The sequence below is a fragment of the Herpailurus yagouaroundi genome, unplaced genomic scaffold (genome assembly GCF_014898765.1).
Source record: "Herpailurus yagouaroundi ecotype Mexico unplaced genomic scaffold, PumYag 213, whole genome shotgun sequence".
In the NCBI taxonomy this organism is placed as follows: Eukaryota; Metazoa; Chordata; class Mammalia; order Carnivora; family Felidae; genus Herpailurus; species Herpailurus yagouaroundi.
This window is the reverse complement of record NW_024412444.1, coordinates 12316510-12329118: the sequence shown is the minus strand read 5'-3', so window position 1 is coordinate 12329118 and position 12609 is coordinate 12316510. Positions and strand designations below refer to the sequence as shown.

At 38.4% G+C, this 12609-nt stretch overlaps 1 protein-coding gene across 17 annotated transcripts in view; it reads right to left on the bottom strand.

Moving 5' to 3' along the window:
• The window catches only part of ERC2 (ELKS/RAB6-interacting/CAST family member 2), a 939781-nt gene that overhangs the window by 644993 nt on the left and 282179 nt on the right, over window positions 1-12609 (bottom strand). For all 17 annotated transcript variants that reach the window (XR_005784479.1, XR_005784476.1, XR_005784477.1 and 14 more), the window contains one exon: window positions 1127-1201. Coding sequence is in view for 14 of the 17 variants with exons in the window: in XM_040454749.1 (XP_040310683.1) it covers window positions 1127-1201 (75 nt within the window). In the remaining 3 variants the exon portion in view is untranslated. The remainder of the gene's footprint in view (window positions 1-1126; window positions 1202-12609) is intronic.

Sequence of the window (12609 nt, the reverse complement as noted above, 5' to 3'; positions counted from 1 at the left end):
AGAAAGAAAGAAAGAAAGAAAGAAAGAAAGAAAGAAAGAAAGAAAGAAAGAGAAAAAAGAAAAGAAAACACCTTAAAAAAAATCCTAAGTCAGAACTGTACATGACAAAAATTCAATAGCTGGTGTTAATTTCTTTTTCTCCAGGACTTAGGGATTTTTTGGCAAACAATTCAAAATCATACACTATAAAAGACAGAAAAATCATTATCCTATCAGCAAGTTTCGGAATTCTCTTGTAGGCTAATGGTGACCAGCAAACTCTCAAGTGTTAAATTCAAGTATGGAATTATCAGATTGTAAACATCACTGTTATGTTTTTCTTCATGAAACAATTTAAATCAAGAATTATTTACTCTTAAGATAAACACTATTTGCTTCCCTCTGGCAAACACTGAAAGTAAAAAACCTTTATTTACATTTCTAGATACTGACAAAGCAATGGGTTTCATTTAGATCTGTTTCTTAATCATACATCATGGCTTAGCCATCATCATTTATTTCATTATTCTTTAAATGCCCTAAATCCATCCAGGAGGATCTATAATTCATTTAAATAGCATATCTCTATGCTTCCACAGCTATGTTATGAGTACTTAATAAGTTATTATTACTTCCAGACTTGGTTAGGAGAAAATACTGGAGTCCTGGGAAAGTACTATTCTTTGAAAAGTACATTTTCCTGATAGCACAGTTTTAATTATTTAAGGACTTCATTGAATGTAAGTCAACTTCTTTGCCAAACCTTAGCTTCTTAAGATATCTTTTCATTGTAATGTGAATGAAAAGGGGGAAAAAAATTATTCTAGCTTTAGAAATTTCCTTTTAAAGCACACACAAAACCTCCCCTAGGGTTGAAAGCATTGGCCATGCTCTGGAAATGAACCCACCCCTCCTTTCAGCCAAGGGATACTTGAGTCCTTTATTCTTTTGCCCAGAAAAGGCATCCTAATTAAAGGACCAATAAATTAAATGTACCCAAGAAAGCAAAAAGATCCAGAAGAAAAGCACCCACCAGGGTGCCTAGAGAAAAACACAAGGTTCATTTCAAGTGTTTATGTTAGGCACCATCAAGTTAGAACAAACTCCGGAGGCACAGCTGTTTTTGACAAATGTGAACAGCTCCTACCTTCATTTCAATGACAGTCTGGAGAGCCTTCGTCTTGGCTGGCTCCGGCTGAAGTTGGCTTCTTCGGTGCAATTCCTGTGGAGGAACACGATAGAAATAAGCCTGACGGTTCATCCTTCCGTTACACCATGACCTTTACACAGGTACCACACAGCCCACCGGGTGCAGGTTTGCTGTGCACAGACATAAACAAGCCACAGGTGCCTCTCCCCCCACCCTCTTTAGCATCACTCCTGCCTGGAGCCTGCGTTCCAGTGAAAACCTCCTGGCACATGCGCTATTTCTGAAACTTCCATCAATAATTAATGTCAACTGTGACAAAGCCAGCAAGTAATCATAGTCCAAATACTGTTCAACACTGGGGCTGTTGCCCAGCCATCAAATCATAATTTACTAAATTACATTTCTCTGTGCTCCCAATACAAACACAGCATGGAAACGGAGGAAAGAAAATGACTAACGTGGTTGCAAATCCACTGCACGCATGGCATTTTGCTACTGAGGTAGGTTTGAAATGAGCAATTTAAAACCTTTTCAGTACAACTGTGTTACTTTTTGGAGTGAACTGATGTGATGAAACCCTGTGAATATCTTGCTTCCTAATTTACAGTTTCGGTCCTTGTTCAAAATCACATCTGTGTGTGATATGTTTATACACTCATGATGCCAAGAAATTAAAATTGGCATTAATATCAACAGTGTTAGAGAGGATACAAAAATGGTTAAAGCCAGATGCAGACCCAAGAACTTCTGGAATATGACAAATATAACTTCAGGTAAAAAGCAAGCAACATAACCACAATTTTAACCTTGAAGGCTCACTTTTTTTATGCCTCTTCTCCAAAGAACAGTTCTGTAAAGACTTTGAAAGTTGCCTTGGCAGAAGAAGACATAAAGATAAGATTTGTTCAGTTTATACTTTGATTTTCTTAGTAATAATTATAAACAGTTTTATGAAAGCAGCCAATGAGAGGAAAAAACAACAGTGCTCACACATGTCCATGCCACTGATACTAGTCACCTATGGAGTAATTTCATAAGATTTATTTGCTTCCAGAAAAATCATTTAAATTCAACATGAAGTAGTTCTAGGCCTTCACATTCCACTGGGCCACAGACATTAAAAATGAAAAGCAAACAAACAAAAAACTACCTTGGCTTTAGGGAAGAGAACTAACATGATTTCTAGCTTTTCCAAGGAAAGGTATTAAAATTAAATCTCATTCCACCACTACCGTCTACTATCATCACCATCTCATAAAGACAGAACATAACAATGTAAGTATTGCCAGAAAAACAGAATTCCACAATAAAAGATAATCCTTCCCAGGATAATAAAACAAGCAATCTTTGCCCATATCCCATTATATTGTTCTTATTTGCCAGTGGCCCAAGAAGACTTGGTCATGGAACACGGTGCACATGTCTAGGAACCAGCCCTGGAAAATCACCACTACAGCTCTGGAATACGGCATATTTTCTTCCCAAAGTCATCACTGGCACACACCAGCAAACTTGTGCAAAACTACTTCTCAACCTCCAATTTGAGAAGAATTTGAATTAGTGCTTCCTAATTATTCAAAATGGTCTCACAAAGACATTTTTTCCCTAACATATCCTTGGAAGATACAGAGTCAAGTACTACCAAACCCATCTTATGAATAGAGACAAAAAGAAAGCCTGTGTCCTTTTGGAGGCCCTGGTCTAAAATAACCCAGCAATACTGGTCATTTTTAGGCTGCATGGTAATGGCAGAAATTTTCTGAAGGAATGACCTTAAAAGCAACTTCCCTTCTGTGTCTCCCTCTCTCTCTGCCCCTTCCTACTCTCTCTCTTTTCTTTCTTTCTTTCTTTTCTTTCTTTCTCTCTTTCTTTCTTTCTTTCTTTCTTTCCTTCCTTCCTTCCTTCCTTCCTTCTCTTTCTTTCTCTCTTTCTCAAAAACAATTTTAAAAACATTTTTAAAACATTAAATAAATAAAAATAAAAGGGGCGCCTGGGTGACTCAGTCAGTTGAGCATCCAACTTCAGCTCATGTCATAATCTCACAGTTCGTGAGTTCCAGCCCTGCATCAGGCTCTGTGCTGACAGGTCAGAGCCTGGAGCCTGCTTCGGATTCTGTGTCTCCCTCTCTCTCTGCTTCTCCCTTTCTCCCTCCCTCTCTCTCTCTCTCAAAAATAAACCTTAAAAAAAACAAAAAATTATACTATACTTATATTATATTATATTATATTATATTATATTATATTATATTATATTATATTTTAAAAAGCAGCTTTCCTTTATTACCTACAATGTCCCTGGCACTACTTCTCTCTTTTTTTTTCTTAATTTTTTATTTTTTAAAATTTACATCCAAATTAGTTAGCATATAGTGCAACAATGATTTCAGGAGTAGATTCCTTAGTGTCCCTTACCCATTTAGCCCATCCCCCTCCCACACCCCTCCAGTAACTCTCATTTTGTTCTCCATATTTATGAGTCTCTTCTGTTTTGTTCCCGTTTTTATGTATTATTTTTGTTTCCCTTCCCTTATGTTCATCTGTTTTGTCTCTTAAAGTCCTCATATGAGTGAAGTCATATGACTTTTGTCTTTCACTGACTAATTTCACTTAGCATAATACCCTCCAGTTCCATCCACATAGTTGCAAATGGCAAGAGTTCATTCTTTTTGATTGCCGAGTAATACTCCATTGTATATACATACCACACCTTCTTTATCCATTCATCCATAGATGGACATTTGGGCTCTTTCTATACGCTGGCTATTGTTGATAGTGCTGCTATAAACATTGGGGTGCATGTGTCCCTTCAAAACAGCACACCTGTATCCCTTGGATAAATGCCTAACTACTTCTCTTTTTCAAGCCTCAATATCATGCTATGGAGAATCAAACCTCTGTGTGGTGAGTCCAGTTGGCTACTGGTAAATATTTATTTAACAACCAGCACCCACCATGGCCAACTTCAAATTACCTAAGTGGTGTCACTGAATGCAAAGTTGGGAAGAGAGGCACAATAGTACCCTATTGTACAGTATTTATACCATATGGACCAACTACATGTAATAACATCAAGAATACTGTTATCTGTGTTCATTTTACAGATAACAGTAAAATGTAACAAAAAAATAGGAAATTATGAGTTTTAATACAATGTTTCTTTTTTTTTAACTTTTTTTAATGTTTGAGGTTTGTTTTTTTGTGTTTTGTTTTTTTGGTTTTTTGTTTTTTTAGAGAGAGAGACAGAGCATGAGCAGGGAAGGGGCAGAGACAGAGGAAGACACAGAATCTGAAGCAGGTTCCAGGCTCTGAGCTATCAGCACAGAGGCCAATGCAGGGCTCAAACCTGTGAACCATGAGATCATGGCCTGAGCTGAAGTCAGACACAAGTGACTGAGCCACCCAGGCATCAGTTTATATATTTAATTTGTAACGTCAGCTGTTAGAACAAGTTTCCAATTTTGACTTTCATGGACCAGTCCAATCCAGTTCCAGCATACCACTGGGTGAATCACATAAGGAATTCAACCTCCAAAGAAAGCTTCTTTAGCCCTCGATGTTACTTCCAAGATTTTTGGGAGTACATGCTGGACTAATAAAATTTCACAGATGAAAAAATGGACAGTAAGTCACTTGTCAGAGTTCCTCCATAGTAAGGGGTAGAAGAAAAACACTTCACATGTCACTAATCCTGATCCATATGTATCAAAAGCATCTTAATGAGGGGCGCCTGGGTGGCTCAGTCAGTTGAGTGTCCGACTTCAGCTCAGGTCATGATCTCACGGCTCATGAGTTCGGGCCCCAGGTCGGGCTCTGTGCTGACAGCTCAGAGCCTGGAGTCTGCTTCTGGTTCTGTGTCCCTCTCTTGCTCTGCCCTTCCCTCATTCATGCTCTGTCTCTCTTTCTCTCAAGAATAAATAAAACATTTAAAAAATTTTTTTAAAAGCATCTTAATGAAAAAGTCTGAGAAACGAATTCGTGGTAATTTCATACCATAGCCAAACCAAATTCCAGAATAAAAATCATAAGATAATTTGAGGAGAGAAGTCTGCATAAAATAAGCAAAAATAATTAAGATGCAACTAAGTAACACAAATAGAAAATAAAAACCATAGAGTAAAGGTATGTGTTGTTGTAATTTCTGCCAAGCACAAAAACATTTTTTAGAGCAAACATGCAATAACAAAGCTAAACTTGTAGCAATAGTTTTGCAAAAATGGAAAGAGTTTTCTTTGCTATAATTATACAATTTCCATTATAATGTAAACCAGCTCAAAATCAAGACTGGGTCCTTACGCTCTGTGTCATCACTCCTTAAAATGTAAAACGAAACAAAATCTCCAGTTACCTGAAAATTGCAATTTTCCTATCTTAACTACACTGTATTTCAATCAATCCTGACTTCAAGTTTCTGAGGATCACCTTAATTCCTAAAGTGTCAGGTAAGTGAAGATTGTAATCCACGTGCAGACATCATGGATGGTCTGAAAGTTCCATCTCAGACACTTCATCCATCTCTGAGACTGAGCATCCTTAAAACACTCACTCTGTGGCAGAGAGTAGCAACTGCCCAACCAAGAAGATTTGTGCTCCTCTTCATTAAAGTAGAGTGTTTCTAGGAAGCACCACTACCACTGCCCATGTATCAATGATGATGGTGCCAAATTACTTATTTCTGGCCAGTGGGACATGGGCAGAAATTAGGAACTCAACTTCCATAAATACTTTTTACCCTGTCCTCAATTCTCCCTCTTTTCCTGTCTTCTGGCTAGAAGTAAAGTACTCCAAGACCCAAGACGCTGGTAGAACCCCAAGAGAAAAGGAGAATGAGTTCCTGAAATGCCATATAAAAAGGTCACTGAACACCAACATGGGATGGTGGTGTGTGTGAAAAATAAACCTCTGTTAAGTTAGCCTCTGTGCTTTCAGGCTCTCTCTGTAAAGATCCCAGCCCTCTCTGCCTTTACTGCAATGGTACAAGGAAAAATAATACCTAATTAGCCCTGTGTTGTTTGTTGCTTTGGAATCACAAAAGTGATTTTAATGTGTGAGAGCTTACCAAGTTTTTCTAAACTGACAGTAAGATGTGTCGGTTGGTGGGTGCTTCAACTATGCCTAACTATCTGAAAGATGCACCCATTATGGATTAATCTTAACTAAAGAATTTCCCTAGAAGCATCTGATGTAGATATGAGGTAGTACAAGATTTAACTTACTCTGGTAGTTTTTAAACGACAGTATTAATCAAGTACAGTGGACTTATACTTTTCTGGGTCACTGATCTCTGCAAGAATTAGATGGAAGGTATAGATTCTCTTTACAAATGAGTACAAAAGCACATACAAACAAAACGGTGTGCACCATTTCAGCTGCTTCACAGGACCTGGTCCAATACCTGGGGGTTCATCTTTGAACCAGACTACAGGCTAAAAAACACTTACTGAGAGGAAAGGGCACTGTACAGGGAGTGGAGAGTCAGGAGCCCACAGTCCCAGCCTGAGGCCTTGGGCACACCTCTTCCCTACTCTGAGCTACAGAATAAGAAGCTCTATCACTAGGTTCCTGAGAACATCCAGATTTTTAATAGGCAGCTGACTCTGAAATGCTGATCTCTGGCTGGAATTTCTAGTCATACCAATTCTCAGTTCTAAAAACATAATAAAAATAAAAGAAAACTGGCAGCATCAAAAACTTTAATATCTTACTGTGACACAGAAACCCAGGTTATATATTTCCCCATAATTTCATTACTCACTTGGCCATAGCTAGTCTAAAACTGCCAGCTCCTCCAGGTGACCAATATGGAAACATACCAAGAACTCAAAATTTTAAACATGAAATCTCAAGTAGTTCATTGGGATGACATTTCTTGGCAGTTAATGAGAATCTAGAGTCTAGTGAGTTAATGTGGATGGACACTAGCTTCCAAAATGAAACTGGAAGAATAATGTTTGCACACACCATCTACTTTCTTCAGTAGGAAAAAAAACACCTCAAATCTTGACTTTCTATCCACTATTTTTATCTGACCTCTCTCCCTTACTGTCCTAGTAATCTACTGCTATGGAACAAACCACTCCAAATTTAGTGGCACCAGACTAGCACCATTTGATTATGTTCATGAATTCTAGATCATGAACTTCTAAAGGATAGACTAGGGAAAGCTTGTTTCTAAAGCATGATGTCAGGGGCTAGAACAGCTGGGACTGGAGGATCCAATTCCAAGATGTATATGGTATATTGGCTGGAAGAAGACTTGAAAGCTGGGTTTAGCTAGAATTGCCACCTATATATGGTGACACCTGTATATGGCATCTCCACGTGGCTTAGACTTCCTCATAGCATGGCAGCATCAGGGTATCCACCTCTTACTTTCAGGTGTAAAGATGCCAAGAGCAAACATTCCAGCAAAGCCAAGGACTGCATGGCCCTTTATTACCTAACCTTGGAAGTCCCATAGCATCACCTCTGCCATGCTCTGTTGGTTGAAGCAGTTGCAAGCCTGCTCAATTCTAGGGAAAAGTGCCAAAGAATCTCAGGCCATATTTTTAAGTTATCACTCTTGAGGGACAAAACCAATTGAAGAAGCTGACAGGAAAGTAACACTATAATCTCAAACACCTACTCACATCAGTCTTAAGATATGCCAGATTTATATATTCAAATAGTAACTTGATGCAGGGCATATAGGAAATACAGCACTGAGCCAAGCAGATAGATACCCCAGCCCTTATGGGTTTTTAATTTCAAATTCCAACAAGAGAGAGGCATAATAATTTTAAAAGGAGACCAAACCAGTTTGTAAGTGCTTTAAAGGAAAATAAGTCAGAAAGATGGAACAGGACACACTATGTGAGGGGATCAATTGTAATTTTAAATAGGGTGATCAGAAAAGCTTCATGCAAAGGTGACATCTGAGCAAAAATCTATAAGATGTGGGAGAACCAGTCGTACAGATGTTCCAAGCAGAGAGAATAGCAAACATTTAAGTACCTGGCTAGCGCTGGATAAGGGATGGGAAAGTAGTAGGTCAGAGATATGCAGGGGTGCAGGATGATGAGAAGGTGAGTTCTACATCTGGAGTCATTGTCTGGACACTGGTTTTACTCTGAGAAAAATGGGAAGCCACTGGAAGGTTCTGAGCAAAGACAAACCACAATATAAAGTGCATCCTTAAATTACTCTGCCTGCTGGACTGCAGTATAATTTGGGGTTGAGGAAGGAGGTAAGGGAAGAACCATAAGGACTAGTAATAAGCAACAGGAAAACCCTACCAAAGGATGATAGAGTCTGGGACCAGGGTGACAGAATGGAGGCAAAGAGAAAGAACTGAGTTTAGACATGTTTTGAAGGTGAAGTTGACTTGACTTCCTGATAGATTGCCTGGAGACTCCAGAAAGAGAAAAGTAAAGGATGGCTTCATGACTTGTATTCTGGACAACAGGAAGAATGCAGCTGGAATACCAAGATAGGGAAGATTGGAGAGAAGTGGGAGTTATGGGAACCAAGAGTTTAGTTTTGCATGTGTTACATTTGTGACACTATAAGACATTCAAGTGGAGAACTCAGTGGGCAGATGGACATATGAGCTGGATTTGAGGGGAGAAGAGCTACAAATAAAAAATTAGGATCATCCAGTAGATAGTACCTAAAGCTGGGAGCCTAGATGAGATCAACTGGGGACTGTGCATAGAAATAAGAGGAGAGGAAAGAAGACTGAGCCCAGGGTTGACCCAAATTAAGGGGTCTGAGAAGTGAGGAGGAAGCAGCATATGAAATTGAGAAGGAATCCCAGTGAGGTATGAAGAGAACCAGTAGTATACCATCCCAGAAATCAAGTGAAGAAAGGAGTCCAGGATGCAAACCTGATATTCTTATCACTGCTGCTGAGAAGTCAATGGGAGGAGGCCAGAAGATGGACCACAGGACTTAGCAGCACTCAGGTCATTAGTAACAGTGACTGGAGCAGTTTTGGTGGACAGTGTGAGTCAAGTTTGACTGGAATGTGCTGTGGGAGAATAGAAGAAGGAAAGAGTCTCAGGCTACTATATTTGCAAAGGGTACTATTTAACTCATCATTTTTTTCATCAAAACTTTGATTTAGGTGTATATACCCATGTTCATAGAAGCATTATTACAACAGCCAAAATGTGGAAGCATCCATCAACAGATGGATGGATAAACACAATGTGGTACATAATTACAATGGGATATTACTTAGCCTTAAAAAGGGACAAGATTCTAACACATACTACAATATGGATGAACCTTAAGGGTATTACATTTAGTGAAACACAGCAGTCACAAAAAGACAAATACTGAATGATCTCACTTACATGAGGTATCCAGAGTAGCCAAACTTACAGAAACAGAAAGTAGAATGCTGACTGCCAGAGACTGAAGGTAGGGAAATAATGGAGCTGTTGTTTAATGGGTACAGAGCAAGAGATTGCTTGCACAATGATGTGAACATACTTAATACTACTGAACTGTATGCTTAAAAGTGGTTAAGATGGTAACGTTTATGTTCTGTGTATTTAACCACAATTTAAAATTTTTTCAAACCATAAACATAACAGAACTTGTTGGAGTTCCACAGCCCTCCCTATCTCCATTCTTCTGGAGAGAAACCATTATCTAAAAGTTGGTATATTTCTCATGCATGTTTTTGTGCTTTTAGAAAATATGTATGTCCTTGTAAATAGTATAAATTTAACAACAGAGTGCATTCTTTTTTAATTTACATAAATGCTAGCTGTCCACCTTGCACAAAGCTTTTGCATTTTGGTTTTTACCTCAACAATACTTATGTTTTCAAATTTTATCTGTGTAAATAAGTGTTTCCCACTCTTTTTATTCACTACAAACAATGTTGCAATAAACACAGTACATGAAACACAGTACATGAAAAAAAACAAATCTGTTTTAGGTATCTTTACATTTTTAACTGCATAACAGTTCTTTTCTTTCTGAAACATTCAGTATATTCTGCTTGGAATAATCCTCTACGCTTTTTGTTCTCTTTTTGTGTACAGGGATCAGCAAACCACAGCCCACAGGCCAAATCCAGCCCACCATCTGTTTTGGTAAATAAAGTTTTATTGAAACACTGTTATTTCCATTAATTTACATATTGTCTATGATTTTCATGCTACAGTGACAGAGTTCAGTAGTTATAGCAGAGACCATATGACCTTGCAAAGCTGGAAATATTTACTATCTGGCCTTTTACAGAAAAAAAAAAAAAAATATCTGTCAATCCTGGTCCAGGACATTTTCAACACTCATCCTAGCCATCTCAGGAAAAAAAAAAAAAAAAATTAAAAAAAAAAATTCCTCATGTGGTAGTTTCAAATGTCTACAAATTCTTTGACATTCCCTTTATAGGATGGAGCCTAAATATCTTCCCCTTGACTCTGGACTGAGCTAAGTAACTCAGTCTAACAAACAGAATATAGTAGAAGTGACATTTGTGACTTTTGAGGCTTGGTCATAAAAGACAAGGCTTCCTTCTTGCTCACAATCTTGGATCACCTGCTCTGGGAGAATCCAGCTGCCACATCATGAAAATACCTCAAGCTACCCTATGGAGAGGCCCATGCACTATGAAACTGAGGCCTCCTGCCAACAGCCATGTGAATCAGCCTTAGCAGAAGTGGATCATCCAGCCCCAGTGAAGCCTTCAGATGCCTGAACCCTGCCCAACAGCTTGACTGCAACCTCATGAGAAGCTCTGGGCCAGAACCATCCAGCTAAGCAACTCCCATATTCCTGACCCACAGAATCTGTGAGATAATAAGTGTTCATTGTTTCACACACTGAGTATTTGTCACAAAGCCATCGATTACAAATACATCACAGAAAGGCCATTAGTTGACCCTTCAGACTAGTCTACATCCTGCATCCTCAGATACACGCTCATAGCATTGTGTACCTTTCCTTTCTATCACTGAAAATGGCTGCGATTTGACACTAACTTATAAAATTAGTGGATTCATGTCTGTGTTCACCATTGGGTGGTAAACTCCATAAGCACAGGGACTTTGTATGTCCGTTATATTCCCAGTAACTAACATAGTGCCTGCAAAGAGTAAGTGCTCAATAAATACTGACTGACTGAAAGAGTACAAATGACATTGCACTTATATGCCTAGAAGTTCTATAATACCTTTGGACCAAAAGGAATCTGATGTGAAGGATGGTAATAGCTAATAGTTACTTATATATTACTATGTGCTAAGCACCCTTCTAAACACTTTACAAATATTAACTTGTTTAATCATCATAATAACCTCCATAGGCAGATACAGTTATTATCATCATGTTTCACTCAAAGACATGGAATCATAAAGGAGTCAGTAACCTGCACAATCTACTAAATTGCACTCCTGGAACTTGTCCTGAGAAGTCTGGGTCCAGGGCCTCTGCTCCTAACCACTGTGCTATACTGCCCATGTTTCACCACATGGTTTTGATTTGATATTTGGAGCTGACACCTATATCTCCATTGGCTTCTTTCATTATAGTCATCTCCCTATTTCTCCTTCAATTCCATCTTCCATTTTTCACTCCTTTCTTGAGGACTTGAAAATTTAAAGAGATTCATCTCAATAGCAGTTGTATGGTACTGATATCCCATATTAGATATTAAAACGTAAATGATAAGCATGGTTAGGCATGCAAAAATAGAGGAAAAAAATAATTACTTTCAAATATTAACATCCTTCTCAATTTTTGATAAACCAAGCATTTAAAAAATAACCTAAAATATTTAAATGATATAATTAGTAAGATTAAACTGAGAGACAATTACAGTGAACTTTGGATCCTACAGACCTCTATTTCAAGATTCCATGGAATATTTAAACAGATTGAGCATGTATCAGACCACCAAAAAAAACTTTAATCAGATTCCAAAGGCAGAAGTGATACAGGCCACATTCTTTGTCCATACACAATAAAACAAATTAATACCAAAAGTTAAAAATGAAACCTCACTATTCAAATGCTTATTTTATTTATTATTTTGAGAGAGAGAGAATGCGTTTGCAGGGGAGGAGCAGAGAGACAGGGAGAGAATCCCAAGCAGGCTCCACACTGTCAGTGAGAAGTCCAACACAGGGCTCAATCCCACCAACAGTGAGATCATGACCTGAACCAAAACAGAGCTGGACGCTTAACTAACTGAGCCACCCGGGTGCCTCAAAACCTTACTATCTGGAAGGTAAAGCTCAGAAAAAGTCTTAAAATTCACCCTATACAGTAAAACAGACCTAGTCGTCTCTACCTAGCAGGTGTGTGATGATGGGTAAGTTCCTGAATTTTCTGTACTCAGGATGGTGAAGTTGAAATGAGATAAACATGTGAAGCCACCTGGGCTGGCACACAGGACGTTAGCAGTAACTGAAACTTATCCTTATTATTGTTGTTGCTCCTGAATGATTATTAGTATTCCTGAAAGTACATCAGACAATGTAGCCTGGC